The sequence below is a fragment of the Colias eurytheme genome, chromosome 3 (genome assembly GCF_061535395.1).
Source record: "Colias eurytheme isolate Ceu_HAF_F1 chromosome 3, ilColEury1 Martin Lab GWU primary, whole genome shotgun sequence".
Taxonomy (NCBI): Eukaryota; Metazoa; Arthropoda; class Insecta; order Lepidoptera; family Pieridae; genus Colias; species Colias eurytheme.
In genome coordinates, this window is record NC_142982.1 from 2,977,299 (window position 1) to 2,997,389 (window position 20,091).

A 20,091-nucleotide genomic window follows, 5' to 3' on the forward strand; every position below is an offset into this window, starting at 1 on the left:
TTTCAGCTTAGCACACAAAAAAAATCAAGCATCTTCCGCAATCATTGACGTCAGCATGAGTGAAAATATCATCGTACTCGGCGATAGGTGAAAAATTGAAAAAAAACGTCATAACTCCGAAAATACGAAAAATCGCATAACATACATGGGGGTGATTCGGATAGCCCTCTAGGTCCTCTACCTCTCAGCTTCCGTTCATCACTACTTTTTGGTACACCCTGTATATCTCGATGCTTATATCTATAAGCAAACGCAATCAAAAGATAGGTACAATGTAGGTACAACATACAGCTCTTGATGCTGCAAATTTTCGCAATCAACATTCGCAAAGGAATCAAAACATAGGGTCCTTCCCACCCGCCGTGCAAATAGCTTAACCACAACTTAACCATGTTTAAGTAATAAGATATATATTATGTAGATCAATTATAAAATATAGAGCAATAATTGATACCTATATAAATAGATCCTTTCCAAATTGTATAAATAAGAAAGAGTTTTTGTTTTTCTCTCATCAAGTCTCATCACAGTAAAGCATGATTTTTTATGTCTAGTCATTGCTAGAAAGTTAGAAAGTGATATACCTAAGCTGACTGCTGAAGCTTACCACAGTATGTATAATCTTATATTTTATGCGACGGGGGCGTAGCCCGTTCTTAAAAATTCATATTTATACATATATATGTATATCTTAATATTTAAATTCCGTAGTAAATTCATTTAAATCAATCTAGTATCAAATTACAGATTCGTTTTTCATTAAAACTTATTTCATAACGTAAAGAGAATGGTTGAGGCAATCTCATTTTTTAACTAGATGCGTGCGTTAGGTACCTACCTACCCAATTATCTAAATTTAAGTACAGATAATATATTATTACTACCTATCTACTATACTATTAGCAAAGAGTAGTTGGTTAATTAAGTAAAAAAATCTATCATAGAATAAATCAAGTGATTCACTGCATATACCGTAAATGCCCATTTTTCTCTTTCTAAATACATTAGATTGGTCAAACAATATAATATTGTAACATAAATTACTCACCTTTATTTTCGTCCATTGTAGCGTAAAAATATTAAACCCACTCAAAACTCAAATATCACAAAATCAAATGAAAAGTGTTTTTCGTTTTTCCAATCAACGTCGAGTACAATTTGGATAAATGTTAACGTCCAGTTCAACTTCGATTGAATCTAATCATTGTTATTAATTCACCAACTTATTGAATTACCATAATTAAATAATTCGACTAACTCATTCTAATGTGCGAACTAATGAAGTTTGTGCCGAGATCTGGCTCGCACGATACGCAATCCTCAAGACAACATGTGTGTTTAAAAAAATAACGTTATAATTTTTTGAATACGCCCACTTCGTCTCTGATTTACTAATCCTTATTTCAAGAACACTAGAAGTCATTTTAACAACCTTTAAAACGAACTGGTTGAAGAAATATAAACTCTAACAAGCAAGGAGGTTGGATATGTTTTAGAACGAAAGCCCTAATGTGGGTGTTGCTATATGTTAATTTGAAATTGAATTCAGGCGTGGTTTTTCTGCGCCCGCCTTCGAATAAAAGAAAAATAAAAAAGCGGGAAAAAATTTGGAGACGCAAACAATATGCCGCGTCATCTTTTATTATTTATAACCGTCAGCAGTAAATTAAAATAAACTTTCTTCGTAATTGGTTCTGATTGCTTTATATTGAAAATGTCGGAAGTAGAAATTTTTTTTAACTTAAAAAATATGAAATCTGTCAACGCAATAATTGGCGGCAAATTGTGTTTATGAATAATTGTATGTTATTAAAGATTCTGTTGAAAAAATCTGGAAAAAATGTAATATAAATATCTAAAAATATTTTATTTATGGGATCACATCTTCGGTAAGTTAATATTACCTATCATAATTTTCATAAATTTTCATAGATATAAGTGGGTAAAATAATTTTTAAGCTATTGCATAGCTTCTATGAAGGGGGCCTTGAGCGCGGGGACCGAATCGAGAAATTCCGTAACGAAAAAACCTCACGCTCCCCACTCCGACGGACACGGAGGTGTGGCTTGAAGGCATGCTATGCAATAGCTTTACCGCGGCACTCGGCAGTCCCCGAGTGCCACACGTCTTTTTTAGCGCAGGTGGACTCTTGTAAACTGAGTGATTTTGCAAGTCAATTACCTAACCTGCATATGTTTATTTAGTAGATAGCATTTTATACTCATGTACATAATTAACTATAACATTCGCTTATATCAACTCTTTCTTTTTAGTTTTCATATCCTTTTTTAATTTGTATTTTTTATACATATTTCGTCACATTTCACATCCTTTCTCACAACATTATGTTAAAATACTTCATAAGAACCTAGTGAATAAATAGCTATTTAAAATAATCGATAGTAAAGATATTCTCGAAGTTACAACGCATGCCCGTTCCAAGCCGGGAATAGAACGGAGACCCGTCGGTTTGAATTAGTGTAAAACCGTGAAAAACGTTTGTACATGCCAGACACCGTACTAACATTTAACTATACGAATAAATTATTTAATAATTGCCATCTTATGCGATATATTTTGAGTATTCGTAATTTTTTTGTGTATCAAAATAATGTTATGATGATCGTTGAGTGTGTTTTTAAAACCTTTCGTTTTGATTTAATAGGTACAGTATTTTTTGATATTGGAAAGGTATTGTGTTATTCAAAAAGGGGAACATTATTATTTAAATCATGTTGTAGATAGATAGACGTGTAATTTTCTGCATTTGTTATCAAATTATTATCTATCAATAACATAATATTGATACTTAGATATTCTCTATAGAAATACACATTGAACATCATTCCATTCATATTAGGTATATACAGGGTGTCTCACTATTGGTATACTAAGCGCGAATTACGTCAAAAATTTTGTGCTAAATTTTACCTGAAAATCCATGTTTTCTTCTCTAGCTTCGCGCAGCCGGCATATATTATACCGCTTCTCTAATGTGAGCATTTTGTCTATGAAAACATCATCTAAAAACGATAGCTCACGTGCTGGTGGTAAAGTTGGGCGGGTTACTTGTTATGGGTATACACATAGAGTTTTAAGAATTCATCTATTTGAAAAAAAAAATGCGTCAGGAATTTTATAAGTAGGTACTATTTTTTACGTAGGTACTCAGCGTATGCAAAACTATAACCTCTTTTGAGCTTAGTATACCAACAGTGGGACACCCTGTATAGGTTGCACTGATAACTTTGCAACCGTTAAGGCTGCAGTCTAGCAAAATTGCGTTTTCAACAAGTTATTTGACAATTTTTTCCCGGCTAATGAAATGATAAACTGAGTTTTTTTTTTCTTGTTTATCAATTAGTGTTATATACGCAATGCGCGTGAATTTTTTCACATTTATAAAGTTACTTTATGTTACCTTAATCAGGCCTTCAAGATAAGTCTCTTTCCCCCAAAATCATTTCGAGCTAAGTTTGTGCACTCACTACGTTGCAACCGATTACAATTTACACAATCTGATCAGCGCATTATTATCCTTATATAGTCGTTATTAAAAACTGCTGAATACAATTTCCGAAAAACTTATGATTTTCTTAATTAGAACGTTATAAATTCATTAAATTTCCCATTTTTTGCCTTACAAAATCTATTGATAAATACTGCTAAAAGTTATTTTTTCCATTAATTTATTCGAGTTGGTTGAAGACCAATGAGTATTAATCCTTTAAAAATTTTTTTTTGAATTTTGATAATTCTTTAAATATTAAAAAAATATTTAAAATAATTAGGAAAAATCCTAGCGAATTTCTTTAGTCGCGCTCCTTGGGCCGGAGCGTTCTGACGTGTGCTCTACGCTCGATTTTCCTTCATACCGAAGTGAAAGTTGCTCTACTCCATTAAATTTAATATTTTTGTTAATTGATTATTTTTATCTTAGTTTTGTGCAAATATTCGTATTTTTAAACATTTGATTTCGATATGGAAAATAAACGAAAAAAATACGCGTGTAACTACTAGAAAAAAAATTATCTTCGAACATAAAGTTAATGAAACCAAATAGATTGCAAAGGTGATTGGCAACAATTTCTTTATTTTACGGGGTGTCAGTAAAGGGATGTATATTTCTTTAAAACTGAAGTAAGCTCATAAATTTTCTTATAATATAATTTTTTTGAAGTTCCAAAAATGTTTATTTTTCGTTTGAGAAATACGAAATATAATATAAACTTGTATTGAGAACTTGAACTTCCTAAGTTCATCCGGGGAAATCCCCATACGGGGAAAATGATTTATTTACTCCAAAATTGATCCGAGGTGTTTTAATTTTTTCTTTTAGTCATTTTCAACGTAGCGGCATTTTGTTTGATTATTAATTTTGTAACTTAAATACAGGATGTTGGTTTTATATTCTGATCTTACAGACGCGCTGACAAATTTAGTCCGCCATTTCTAGTTTAGTCTACCAACTCTAAGTACCAATATTAAAACGAATGGATTATCATCACATCATCAAAACTCAGATGTAATGGAAGATCACAATAACATAGAAAATTCAGTGGGTGTTGAGAACTAAACAAACAGAAGTAACAGAGACGCGAAGAATAAAATAAGAGGACGAAACGATAATTCGTTGATGCTTTCCCTTTTCGACGTATTGTTAGGGTACATCACCAATCTGCATAAAACAAAACTGATGATTCCCAATTGCTGATTAAAAATGAAAAACAAATAATCGACAACAGTGGTGAAAATTTGCTGATCACAATGAAACATCCTTCAGTGGTAGCAGATTTACTCATTTAAAATGTATCGGTGAACAGCGTAAAGGAGAGGAGGACAGGAAAACATTATGAATGTGGATGGTGGATTGTATACAGGGTGTAATCGATAAGTATGTGCAGGCGATTATAACGTTATTATTGCAGGTATCAAAAAACTTAAAACTGATATCGAAATTAATTTACCTAATGAGCAAAATGACAATAATAACTTTTTAAAAGTATAACGAGAAATATCTAAAAAAATTACTTTATACACTCCCATATCAAAAAGGGAAAATGGGACTAGTAGAAGTTAAATGTCTAATTCCGGCAAAAGACATGAATGCGGAAGATGCGGTTAAAAAAAATTAATATTTGAAATACAATGCAAAAAATAACACTTTTGTCATAGATAAGAATCATGTCTATTTTTTCCAAATTCAGGGACAACTAAACGTTGCAGAAGCAGAAGTCTGCTTATTTGCTGTTTGGACTGGAGTGAATCATTCGTTAAAAATATAATATATAAAAAAGTATGTAACGTTTAGGCAAAATAAAATGATGGACCATTATCAAGATTTTACATAAATTGCCTACTGTCAGAATTGATTGATTCGAGACTTCAGCATTCGATGTCCATCAAGGACCCATCCTATATCATTCAAGCGATTGAAAAAAAGAGATAAATCCAGTGCAACCGATAAAGCATCAGAATGCTAGCAAAAGATTTATTAGGTTTATCAATATAAATCTATATATTATACATAATATAATAAATCTGTAGAAGACGCGAAGACTGACATCCGCGCGGACGGAGTCGCGGGCGGAAGCTAGTCAGAAATAAATATCTTTTGTTTTCATTTGCGTATTTTTCTATTTAATAATTTTTTAACACAAACATTACATTTTTTTATTATATAGGTACAAAATTTGTTTATCCGTTTTATTAGTTAAACTGAACAACTTTCACTAAGAAACTTAGGTCGAAAAAAATGTATAGAGTTATGCATTTTGTATGGAAAGCTTATTTTTTTTTATATTTCGTCCAAATTTCTTTGTAAAAGTTGATCAGTTATATAAACATGAAGTTGAAGATATCAATAGAAAGTATTCGCAAATTTTGTGTACTGATAAAAAAAAATCACCCGGTGTAATTTTCACGAAAATTGTTTCAAATTGTCATTTTTGGTACTTATTACGAATATTAAATTATGCATACGAATGATTTAATTTTTAAAAATTAAGTGGAGCAACTTTCCCTTAGTACATTTGTATTATTTACATATAGGATGACAGGATGCATTTGTTTGCACTACTAGACCAAGCCCTTAACTAAACTTTGCAGCGTTAATTTGATAAAAAAAAAACGAATTATAGTTTTGTGCATCTGATGAATATCTGAAATATTCATCACATACATAATTCAACGCCCCAATTAACAATTTAAGCCTTCTCCACTTCTAAAGCCCCCCAAAAAAAATTGAATTGAAATTTCCACAATGCCTCATATCCAGCTATTCACATTATATTATCTGTTTAAATTCAAAGATAGAAATGCATCGAAATTTAAATGTTCTCGGATTCCGAAGCAAGCGCGCAATAGTGTCATGGCAGCCATAATTGAGTTTGACAGTTGTTGGCGGCGTCCGGGCGCGCGTTTCAGTCGTTTGCGCTTGTGCGTTACAATCTACGGATTTGATTTTATTTTTTGTATGTATAGATAGAATTTGGTGCTGGAAATAATGTTTTGGAATAGATAGGTAAGTATTAATCAATGTTTAAACATTTTAATTTTTATGAGCTTTAGGTTGACTTATTTGGTGATGTGAGTACAATTTTTTGGTGTTTTTTGGTAATTTTTGTACTAATTTGAACTACTTATATTGATAATTTACGCCTTCGCCGGATAAGTTACGTCGTCTTCGCCGACTTAGTGACAGAATAAGGGCGTTTGTCCACTACAAGGAATTTTACGGTCCGGCATTCCGATTTTTTACGGTTCGGTATGGCACGCCATTAATCTATATACTAGCTTGTGCACCTACGTAATTTTACTGTCCGTCATTTTACTTTTCCCTATTCCGGATGGTTTTTTGAGTTTACGAGTCGCTGTAGGTATAATTGTTTTCGAGTGCCCACTTGCTTGGATTTTACTCTTTTTATTACATACTAGCGACCCGCCCCGGCTTCGCACGGGTGCAATGCTGATACTAAATACACTACAGAAAAATTGTGAACGTTGTATAGGTATAAAAATATAGCGGCCCGCTCCGGCCTCCGGCATCGCACGGGTATAAAATACATAGCCGGGCGGCCGCAAACGCTACGTCCTGCAATTTTTGAATCTGTAATATCTTCGAAACTATTCACTTAAATCATACGGTGTAAAGGGCCATATAGATCTATATTAAATGAACAATGTATCCATGGTATTTAATTGGTTAAGGATTAATGCTGTATTGGTTAAAATCGCTTCGAAAATTAGCCATTATTTGTCGTAAAAAGTAAATGACAAAAAAAAGTTATTGTGGGTTATCCATAAGAGATAGACATATACCATCGCGGACTTTTCTGTAGACCTTTTCAATGTGTATAATACTTAGTACATTATTTTGATAAAACTCGTAGGGTTCAGCCTGCGTTTGCAATGTAAGCGGAATAAATGTAATTTTTTACGACATCACATTAGAAACCTCAAAAATAACAGTACTTCTCCACTACTTAATGGATCTTATTATACATATAAACCTTCCTCTTGAATCACTCTATCTATTAAAAAAACCGCATCAAAATCCGTTGCGTAGTTTCAAAGATTTAAGCGTACAAAGGGACATAGGGACATAGGGACAGGGAAAGCGACTTTGTTTTATACTATGTAGTGATGCCAATTGAAAGCAAGCTCTTGTTTTACTTTCTTTTAGCTGGCAATGAGATTTGAGAAGTCGGTATTGTATATAAAATATATACATTGACCTATAATTATTATCTAAGTAAGTGTTGGTAAGTTAAAGTTCAAGTGGGAATAGCTTTAGCTCCTCGTCACCGATTAAAATAAATAAGTGAAACACGCATTTTAAATCTCTTACGGAACTTTACTTTTTATTATAACGAAATAATATAATATTTCACCTTCTATATTTTTTACTCGTTTCTTGTAAAATGCAAAAACAATCATTTATGATAGCATTATACCGCCAAACTTCCTTGAACTGTACCGCACTGATCCGAGTAAAGACGGACAGGTGCACAAGCAATTCATCGGTTTTTTCATGCCACACCGGACCGTAAAAAATCGGAATGCCGGACAGTAAAATTCCTTGTAGTGCACAAGCGCCCTAAGAAGTCTTCTCAATAATATTCAGAGATTCATTGTATGATTTTTGCAAGTTTAGACAACATACACAGCCAAAGTTTAAAATATGTATTCTCTACTTAATTTTAAATAATACATACATATCTATTATTAAATAATTGAGTCATAACAAATAATTTTAATAATATATATTGTAGCAATTCGTTAACATTGTATATTGTTTATCGAGGTAACCGCAATAGCAAAATTATATTTCAATAGTCTAATTTGAAAGGGCTTAATTTCCTTAATGATCATAATATTATGTAGTAAGTACCTACCTACCTTATAAATTAAGCAAAAAAAATGTTACTCCAATAAATCAAAAGCGATGCGATTTTGCTACAAATGGAGCATGTGAGGTATTCGCCGTGTGGTCCGTGTTGGCGTGGTACGTGTTCATTCTTAGGATGTAGCAATAATCCGTGAACCTATTCATTTGTCAAAATTTCGTCCGGTATCGTGACCACAATTTTGAATTTTGTTGGATTTACTATTTCTGATAAAATTAAAGCAATTCAGCTAAATTTTACAAAACAACAAATACGGTATGCTTGAAATTATCGAACTTTTTCTACCGTAAGGTAATTTTTTGGACTTAATAGTATTGTCGAGATTTGACCTTCTTTTGAAGCACTTAATACAACTCTCAGTGATACATCGTGGTACTAAAATAATATAATATTCTCGGTATGTAGAAGATTTAAGCCAACCAAAATAAAAACAACTTCAACAAAATTGTTTTATATTTGTCTCTCAAAAACCCCAAAACATGTGCAATACAACCGCGCCCTACAATTACCTCCACTCAATACAACCATAAGTCACGTCACATTCACGCTTCGCTTCCTACTGACGATTAATTAACTTTTATTTTGGCGAAGGAAAATCTTAAAATATAACAATTGGGTCTTGTAATCGGGTGAGCTTTAATCAGTGTTAAAAGGTGTTTTTTAAGGGTGTCTTAGGTGTATTTAATTATTGTATATGTTTTGATATCTTGGGAAGCTTGATAATTATCTTGCTACTTATAATAAGTTTTATTACATTGCACTATTAATTGTTGACGACATTACGAAAAAATTATCGAAAAAGTCGTTAATTTCTGAATTTATATAATTTAAAAAAATAAGTATTTGCAATTAAAAATATAAAACACGTAAAAAACACAAAATATGTAATACCAAACAATATGATTAGGATGGTTTGAAAAGTTATTATAGAATGCATTTAAATCAATCAACTTATCAAATAAACCACAAGGACCTCAAACCAACCAAATTAATTTAACTGCCCAATTAAACCGACCTCCCTGTTAAACGTACAAAAACGTCAATTATGCTAAATATTTATCATACTATCGTTACGGCACATTGGCTAGCACTTCAGTGATGACATTCGGTTAATTAATGGCTTTTGTTCGCGATGGGTCGTGCGAATATTGGATCGTGTATCCGGAGCTTAATGTTGGGGTGTCTTGGCGCCACTTAAATCTGAAAAAAAAACAAAACAAAAATAGTATATACGGTTAAACACCCTATAACAGTTACAGAAAAACCCAGTTAAATGGGCTTTTGACGAAGTGAAACAATTAAATACGCGTGATTATAGTTATGAAAATATCTTGTTATTAAAAAAGTATAATTATGGTAAAATAAAAAAAACCTAAGTAGGTATGCGCATGTAGGTTCTAGTAGACTCATTTTTATCAACAATAAAAAAATACACTTACAAAATTCTCAAATGTTTTTTTTATTTATTTCTAAAACTCGTAACCTAAAAAAGTCATATTCTACGCATCCGTTGATCCTTTCAATAAATTAAGATCTTATCTCACCCAGTTATTTGTAAAACTAATAATTCATTAGCTAATTTTCTAATCAGATATTTCCTGAGGAAACCTTTAACTAGTGAGTGCTGTGATAATAATTATAATTGAAAACACACCACTTGAAAGGCGGTCGGTAGCAGAAATAGATTTAAATTTTTTATGAGCTAATGTGTTACTTCGACGCTTTATGATCTTTATCTTTATGCGGTTTTAGGTTAAGTGCGTGTCAATGTTGAACTGTGAGGGTTTTTTTGTTTTTTACGGTGTTTTGTGTAGCTGTTGTCTCTTGGGACGTGACTGGTGAGGTTTAGAAGTGACATGTCCTTTGACACTAAAAAAATCCATCCCGTTAATAGGTGCAATGATGAGACGTTTTTTTCAACATTTTTTTTATAAAACGAAATCTTAAAGAATTATGTTTAAATTCTTCAATAAATAGGTAGTAGCTGTTATGGTCAGAAACTCACCAGATTAGAAGTAAAAGTAAAAACGTAAGGAAACCATATAAATACGTAAAACAAGCATAATAATTAAACCTTAATTAACTTGATAATATCGTTAATAATTCATTTCTAGAGAAATAAATAATTCAAATAATCCTTACTAAAACTTATTTTTTAGGAAAAAAATTACCCTAATTTCGATCCTGTTTACTAATCCTAATTCATTTCTAATTTAGAAACAAACTATACAAATCGATGATTGAAAGATTAATAAAAAGTTCAAAACTCTACATTAAAACAAAAATATGAACCAATACCTAACTGTATCAATCGTTCATACATCGAATCTGAAACATTAAGTAACTAACTGTATAAATATTACATCATTCCTGGAATTCAATACTCCAAAGGCCCAGTTCCCGGAATTCCCGACCACCCTCAATTGAAGTATTAGTTTCACTGTCGGTAGTTGTCAAGCACCTTAAATGTCGTTAGACCATGAGCTGTCAGTCAGACATCTTGATAGACTACTGTTCTATAAGTACCTCTATATATGTATCATTTTGCGTGTTTGATCTTTAATATTATTATGGTTATCAAGTTTCTTCAATTAAATGTGTAGACTAGAAGTAATTATTTCATTATTTAGCATTCTCTTTGTTAATTCCTACTGCACTTTCGCCAATACTTGTTTTAATTCTTTCTCATAAATTTATATTGACCGATGCACAAAGTTGATAAAGTTTTTAAAATGATGAGAATAAAATAATAAAATGAATAAATCGCATTTAAAATCCGTTAAAAATCACAATTTCTAAGTGATAGATATTTTATTTATTATTATTATTTATTTATGATAAGGTACCTTACAATTTTTGAGATGAATAAATACTAAGCTACGCCAATTAAAAGGTACACCAATAGGTAGTAAAAATAATATACGTATGTGAACAAATACTAGTATAAGAATTTTACAAATGATAAGAGAAAAGATTTTAATTTTTTGTAGGTATGTAAGTAAGCATTGATCAAGCCCAATAAGTAGGTATTTATAAAGAAAGGAAATGTTTTAAATATCTACGAATTCAAATAAATTAAAACCAATTTAATGTAAAATTAAAAGAGATGATGAGACTGTTACTTAAATTTAGTCAGCAGTAGCCAGTAGGTATCATATCGCGCTGCAATCAAAACCAATCAAAAATATATCAACATACAAAATTTTATTTTGTATGTTGACATCTAGTTAAAAACATTACAATTCATACATTCAGATGGTACTATAAAAATAACCACCACGCTGCTAATTCATCGTACTTGTACAGCTGTAAATCTGATTAAATTGCCGCCTCATCGCATATAGTTCAGTAATTTCAAAGAGTCGAAATTTGTCCTGACAATATTTATGGCGACAGAGGCGGGCTGCGCAAGCGCATGATACGTCGAGATCAAAGGCTGAGTGTTCGTGATTTTGATATTTTTCGGATTTTCTCGAAATTTGCGTACAGTTTAAGATAGTTTTAATATTACCAAATTGTATTTTATTGAGGACAAGTAGTGTTACTACATAAGTTATAAATGACATTGAATACACATATAAGACGTTCATACAAAACTGAAAACGATATCCACATTGATTATAGAATATTTGAAACATCGGGTAAAATACTAAATAAATGAAACGCGTTTTTCATATTATACTAATAAGTAATAGTCCAACGCCCCTAAATACATTCTACCATGTAAACATTATACCTCAGATTACTATTTTGCACGCCTCATAAGCGAAGCGTTGAGGTGGGTACTACTGTCACTTCGCGCATAACATCTGATTTTTCAAACTTAAAATGTCTTTATGTATCATACATTGCACTTGTAAGATAATACATACACACACATATTAAGAAAAAACACTATTTTTAACGTTCATGATATTTTTGATGTCATTTTTGTTATTTAAACTAGTTAAAAAACAGTTTAAAAAAGTTCTGTCTTGGACGTCCGTGTGTCTGTATGTGCGGATCCTTTTTCTTGTTAACACGATAGCGACCGAAATACTTTACTAATCGAGTCTTTTTTTTTCTCTTACGCTTGAGTATGCTCAGGAATAGAACCCTTTCATTTTTCAGGGTCTGATTCGATGTGGTTTAATTGTTATTAAATAAACAAAAATAATAAATAAATAAATAATAAATTAATAAATATTTATTAAAAAAAAATTATGAGGCGTGCACTTTTGGATTTTCCAAATTATTTTACGTCTATGATTTTTCGAACATTTTTTTTTATTTTTTATTTTATAAATTTAAAAATGGTCACCCTACACGTCATCACGTGTGCACCCAACACGAAGGTCGCATTGCTCCTTTGGGACATCTTAAAAAACATCTACATGTATGTTTTGTAAATAATATCTTAATATACTTTCGCTTTAAAATGCCGACTGCAAAAACTTCTAAAAATTCCAAATTACTTAGATAAGATATCACGGACAAAAACGGTTAGGAACAAATTGCGAAATTAGCTTGTCAATCTATGAAAATAAATAATGTTATGACGTCGTTGAAATAAATAATATTTAAGTGTCTGTTTGTGGTGTAGAAATTTTTTTTTTTGTTTGATTCTCTTTGTACTAAATATTATGATATCACAGTAGATGTATAAAAACAATATTTAATATTTGTCACTTACACATGTTTGTTAGTACGTACACATTTGAACTTTGAATTTTATTACTATTTTCTAAGATTTTTTTAAATCATTTGTCCGGGTAGGTACTTAAACTTCTTCATTCAATTAAGTAATATGTTAGAAACATTATCTCAAAATTTGTTAAATTATTTTCACAAGTGTGTGTTTGTGTGTGTGTGTGATCGCTAAGAGAAAGTAAAGAAAACACAAAACACGTACTTCAAAATGAGTATATTATTTAATAAATTACATAGGTATAAAAATAAATATCAGTATTCAGTGGTTCAATCCCATGCGCCTTCGCAGTCGTAGTGCCTGTTGATCCTCAGCCAGTCCTTCTCTGTGACGAATTCACGCTGACCCATGACACCCTCGAATTCCTGTAAAAAAAATAAAATAGAAAAATACAGTATTCGAAGTTACGTGAGTTGAGTAAAAAATTAAAAGTTAAAATGAAGTAGAGAAACAGGAAAATAAAAAATACATATTTATTTGCAGTACATAATGTGTTGAATGAGTAAAATGTTAAGGAGAAATCCGACGCAATTAAAAATTTATGAAATCGAAAATGTTTTGAAAAAACCCTTTTATTAACAAGTAGGTAAATGTGAGCCTGATTGTAAATAATAAACAAACGGGACGACGATATTAAAATGGAATAACGTAAATATTATAAAAAGTAGGTAAGTTTCTAACTTTAGGTAAGGGAACACTCGAAAAAGTCTCCCTATTGAAACAGATGTGAACTGCATCTTATTAGATAATTGACATTTGACATCTTACTAGGGTAGGCTGGCACTCAATGGTGATGAGATGGGTAATCATGATATGTACTTAGATGTTTCGACCAACGCCAAAACGAAAAGCTATAATGTGGTGTTGAGAGATTCATATATTATACATACATATAATTACTTTGGCGTTGTTTCAAAAAATAAAATACATACAAACTAAGATGTTTCTGTAATGGCTGGTTCACACTTTGATTAGTGTGAGTGCAGGTGATTAGTGCGAGTGCAGGTGTAGTGCGAGTAGTGTCCAATTCAACTGCGAGTGCAGGTGATTAGTGGGAGTGCAGGTAGGTAAATGGTGCAATTCGCGACGCTACACACTACGCTAAACACTAAACACTCGTGTCCAGACGTGTTTAGGCAGGCACACTGCGAGTGAGGGGGAAGGGAGGGCGCGCGGGACGTGGCTACTCGCAGTCCACTCGCAAAAAAATAGAACACGCTTCTATTCACTTTACTAAACAGCCTACTAAACACTTGCACTAAACAGTCGCTGTACACACGTAGTTACTAAACACCTGCACTAATCACCTGCACTCGCACTAATCAAAGTGTGAACCAGCCATAAGTATGTAGCATTTTAGTTTGCACTGTAGTGTAGCACCCACAGATTAATGTTATTGTAATAATCTTTCTTTTATATGCTAATGCATTCTAAACAATTCATATTTACAAGGAAACTTGAATACAAAAGATCGTCTGCACCGAGCACACGTGTCAGAAGTGAAACTTCTCTGGCAAGATTTATCATTCAAAGATAGCAAAATTGTCGCCTTTCTCCATGACGTGACAGTATTGCCATTACACGACCAATGACGCGACTTTGAAATTTTTCTCTCAATGCGCTTAAAAAAGTTTCACTTTAAAACGAAACTTGCATACCAAAATATATTACTAATGTATGATAATTTACTCACTTTGAGTGGGACAATAGTGGCTTCTCCATTAGAAGAGAAGGCATATGGACCATAGTGCAAGCAGCTCACATACTCATATTCAACACCAAGGTTGCTCACTAGGTCAGGACCGTAGATGTCGAAATTGTGTTCAGTGCCTGGAATAACAAGGATAAGTAATTTTTAGTTGCATAGCATTCAAATGATTATTTTTAATAAGATTTTTTTAAAGATGAAAACACAGTAATCAGCAGTAGGTATTAATTCAAATAAAATAGAAATAAAAAGTTCTAAATCTACAGTTTGTGTAAGCAATTTGTAATTATTGTTCTTGAATTAAAGTCTACAAAAGCAATATAACACGAGATAATCTATACAGTGAAGAGGTCAGTTTTGTTTCTGAAGAGCTATTATTATCTATTACAAAACAATTTAATTGACCTAAATTGCATGTCTATCGGTAACTACCAACTCATCTAGTAATACTATGATACATATATTCTTAAAGTATGGCTTTAGAAGAAGTATCTACTCTTTACATAGTATGACAATACTTTTTTCAGACTCATGTTTACTTGCAAATATACATTAGAACCAATTTCAGCCATCACAATGACAACAATTTTCAGGCAAACTTTCAACTCGCTCACCAGATATCAAGTTCTCTTCAACAATCTTAACATAATCGTCTCTATTGTAAGTGGACTGCATATGAAGGAAGCCGAGTATGTGCATCCATTCGTGGACGATGGTAGCGTGGCGGAAGCAGCCGACTCCTGGGTAGTTCCTGGCTAAGTTCAGGGTGTGGACGCCGCGGTCTTCCCAGTAGCCTACGTGCGCGTAACAACCGCCGTCACCTCCCTGTTTATTTAATAGTAATTTTTAGGTTTCTACATCTCTATACATAAGTGATCCTATGCTCAGCTTTGAAGTCGACTGTTTATTAATTAATATTAATTTAAAATATGTACTGGGAAATAAAATTACAATAATTATTGGTAGTTTACATTGAAGATTGTTTTATAATTTGCAAACGCAGCGGAAATTGATGGGATTGAATGAGTTTCATCCATGCAGGTGCCCGATGTCTAACATAAAATGTAGAGTCCATATAGCTATGCATAAAACAAATTCGTTTTCCGCCGTCTGTGTTTCTGTATGCATAGATCTTTTTAAATTACGCAACGAATTTAGAAGCGGTATTTTTAATAGATAGAGCAATTCTCGAGAAAAAGTTTTAAACAAAGCGGGCGAAGTTGCGGACGGAAAGCTAGTAATATGTATTGAATTCGAGTTTACCTAAGTACTCGGACGAAATTACAGACGGCAAATTTTCTTTCAAAAACTAGTTATACATAATATTATAATAAATAAATGTTGTGTGGTTTTATGAAACCACGGTAAAAGTGAAACTGTTCGAACGGTTCCGAACACTGCTTTGTGTAGCGCATGTCGCGTGACGGTCGGCTGCCGAGTAGGTATACCTACTCGGCAGCCGCGATACACGCGCCATGCGCTACACAGACCAAAAAGTTTGAGACGATGTAATAAAAGTTTCACTTTAATAAATAAGATAATGCTTACGGTAACTTTAACGTAGACTTCGTCTTCAGGTTCACGGTAGCGGAACTTAACGCAAGTGTTGTTTTCGATGTCTTGGATGGCGTCCTTAATAGCTGCTTGCTGCAGGGGACCTAGTAAGCAAATTCTGATAGAAATATCATATTATGGCTTTGGAAAAAACTCCTTTATTTAATATACGTAATATTATGCTCACTGTATAAAGATTAACGTAGGTGTAGATATACTATATCTCTACACAACAATTCGTATAGAGCTGTAGGTCCATTTTATTTAACACTAGCGGTCCGCCCCGGCTTCGCCCGTGGTACATATTTACGTTTTCTCTACATAAAAACCATCCTCGTACTTCAAGGAATATATTAAAAAAAGAAGAAGAAGAAAAAATCGGTTCAGCCGTTCTCGAGTTATGCGCTTACCAACACATTTTGCGATTCATTTTTATATATATAAGATTATTTATTTTTAACATAATGTTTAATTTTATTTGTATTTCAATTACAGATATTAATGATTGCATCGTAGTTATTTTTACTGTGTTAAGTATATCTAATTCAGCTTTTCAATTTTTTTAATCATCGTTGCGAAATATCACAAATCCCTCTTGTTTCAATTTAATTCGTTTAAAACTAATTATTATTATCGTTATAAACAAATAATTGATATAATCTTTTAATATACATGATTGATGACTTGCAATAATAATAAGTATTTACTATTAATCATGAATTAGGAAAAAAATAATTAATTGTGATAAAATAGTTAATTAAACTTGGCCTATTTTCACTTATGTTCTTATCTTTTCATTATGCCATAATATTATTACACGTACCTACACTAAGAATTTAATTAGCTATTATCTAAACAAACGTGTCTTAATCTGTACTAATCCATACTAATAATATGTAAATGCGATAGTATGGCCTATGTATTATAGGTTTTTTAAAATTTTTATCTAGGTAACTAGTAATAGATAAATAAAATTATAGGTTACGTTAAAGAAACTAATTTATTGAAATTGATCTGGTAATTTATATAAAGTATTTATAAATTTATAATGTACAGGAAATCTATGAGTTTTTACGCTTGTAAGGGATAGTCCCTAACAGTGCCGGTGTAAGGGCCACTGACACCCCGGGCGAAAATATTGTGGCGCCCACTTGAGGTGTTCTGAAGGTTTGCACCAGGAGAGGCAAGAGACTCCAACTTCAGACCTTGGCGCCCCCCAGAATTTGTCGCCCTGGGCCACCGCCCCCTCTCGCCCCCCCCTAACGCCGGCACTGGTCCCTAATATATTATCTTCCTAAAATTATTTTTCTTTTCACTATACTTACTACTAAGAAAAAATCTTACCAAATTCCTCCTCTCCAAATTCCCATACAACGGTGTTTTCAGGCCATTTAGTGTCAGGCCAGATGTACGCATTACGACCGGTAGCATAGTCCTGCAGCATGGCTTCAATCATGAAGTCATCCAGGATAATATCACCCTGGAACTTTCCGTTCTCCTCTGGGTTGGAAGATATTCTGTTGCGTGACAGAATCCTGGCTCCATCGTCTAGGAAAGAAAAGCAAGAGGAAGTTAGAATTTTGCAGGTTACGAAAGCTTATAACTGTGTTTGTTATTATATGTTTGTTACTGTTTCACATGTAAGAAGCTGCTCGGATCTGTATGATGTCTGGTACAGAGATAGATTATTACCCCTACCATTTATTCAGGTACTACGCGAGTGAGTAGTAGGATATTAAGAGTCAATCCGTGTTCCAATTAAGCTGATGTTAATGAGACAGAGTTTTAAAATAAACAAGAATTGCCAGACGACACAGATCATCAAATTATTAATAACAACGCTTAATATACAGATTTCATGATTATTTTTTCAACGCGCTGGGAACAACCCAATATTACATGACTAATTTGAACAGAACTTCACAGCATTATAAATTATCGCATCGCTAATTTTATTTACAAACTGTTCAATACTCACTGGTCTTTGTGCTTTCCAAGAAATGCCTAAAGGCTTCGATCTCCTCTCGACTCTTAGCAAGTGACGGGGACGCCACCGCCAGACCAACCAAACACAAAAGCACAGCTGCACGCAACATTTTGATGTGTAATTAATCATACAAATCAACTATTTTTATATCGATAATTATCTATTGATAATACTAAGTGCCAGGCGTTAGACTCTTGTAAAATGTTATGTTGAAACTCAATTGGTTCTTCTGTTTGTAAACACTAGGATGTGTTAAAAGTTACAGATTTTCTCGTGTGGTGGTGCATCATCACTACATAGTATAAAACGAATTCACTTTCTCCGTCCCTTTGTACCTATGCTTAAATCTTTAAAACTACGTCACGGATTTTGATGGGGTTTTTTTTTAATAGATAGAGTGATTCAAGAGGAAGGTTTTAGTATATAATTTACCTAGGTATTAGGTTTTAGATAAAGCTGGCGAAGCCGCGAGCGGTAAGCTAGTAAGGAATAAAGGAAAATCTATGAATGAATCACACATGTATTGCAATTTTTATTGAAGATAAAAGACAGAGAAGATAGATTGATAAAAATTAATGAATACAAGTGAAATCGCATTCCCTAACTAGTTGACCATGTTTCATTTAGTTATTGTGTGGATTTGATAACATTAATTCTGTTATGAGGTAAGCGTAAGGACACATATAGCGCTAATCCTTTGAAAATTTGCAATATTGCTGATATTGATAATTTTGACTTATTTATTGAGGCAATTATGTATTACAAAACCGCGAACAGTCACGATTATAGATATAATATAGTGAGTTATCAGGGGATTTAGATCTTGTATGGTTAAGAAATGAAAATATTATAGGTATGTGGTGGGTCACGCCTGATCAGGGTGGGAATTTAAGACGTAGTAATCTACCTATATTATAATCTATACTAATATTATAAAGCTGAAGTGTTTGTTTGTTTGAACGCGCTAATCTCAAGAACTACTGGTAAGTGGTACGATTTAAAAAAATTATTTCGGTGTTAGATTGCCCATTTATCGAAGAAGGCTAAGTCTATCATCACGCTAAGAAGCGGAGCCACGCGTGAAACCGCGGAGCACAGCTAGTTTAAGATAATACTAGTAATACGTAGTATATTATATTATTATTAGTCTGTGTAATATTATTGTTTAGTAAAATAGAAGCTCTTAATTTGTTTTGTGTGAACACTGAAGATTATTGTTGATAGCATATCCAACACTCGTGTTATAATTGCTGATTTGATACACGAATTTTCTTAATAAACGCATTCAGAATTATCTCGGTAGATAATTCTGAATGCGTTTATGAGCAGATTATAAGATTTGTATATTGCTACTAGTATTAAGTATAGTAGATATTAATTATATGTGTGATACATGTGATATTGTCCATTGTATGCGTTGATCTCTGAATATCTTGAATATTTTTAGTTACGTCCCTATAATTAGGTATTACCTATGTTTTGTGCTTAGTTTTTTCAAACTGCTTTTTAAGTTAAGATCTAATCTATGGAGGAAATTATAATTTTTATCTATCCTTACTATATTACCAATATAATTTTCATCGACGATACTTTTAGCAGGAGCAAAATATATAGCAATATTATTACCTAAAGACGTAAACAAAAACTGCATATTTTTCTATTATTATATTTAATTTTTTTTTTTTTTTTTTTTTAATGAAAAATTATTTATTTCAGCAAAAACACAGTATGTAACAAAACAAAATT

At 32.4% G+C, this 20,091-nt stretch overlaps 1 protein-coding gene across 1 annotated transcript; it reads right to left on the minus strand.

The window, feature by feature from the left end:
* Positions 1 to 13,297: 13,297 nt before the first annotated feature.
* On the minus strand, positions 13,298 to 18,454 carry LOC149909425 (astacin-like metalloprotease toxin 5). Its single transcript, XM_090119396.1, has 6 exons — positions 18,337 to 18,454; positions 17,703 to 17,906; positions 16,353 to 16,462; positions 15,419 to 15,629; positions 14,790 to 14,926; positions 13,298 to 13,461 (listed from the first exon to the last, which is right to left on the minus strand). The coding sequence occupies exons 1-6, from the start codon at positions 18,452 to 18,454 to the stop codon at positions 13,366 to 13,368; spliced, it is 876 nt and encodes a 291-aa protein (XP_089975522.1). The 3' UTR covers positions 13,298 to 13,365.
* Positions 18,455 to 20,091: the final 1,637 nt, after the last annotated feature.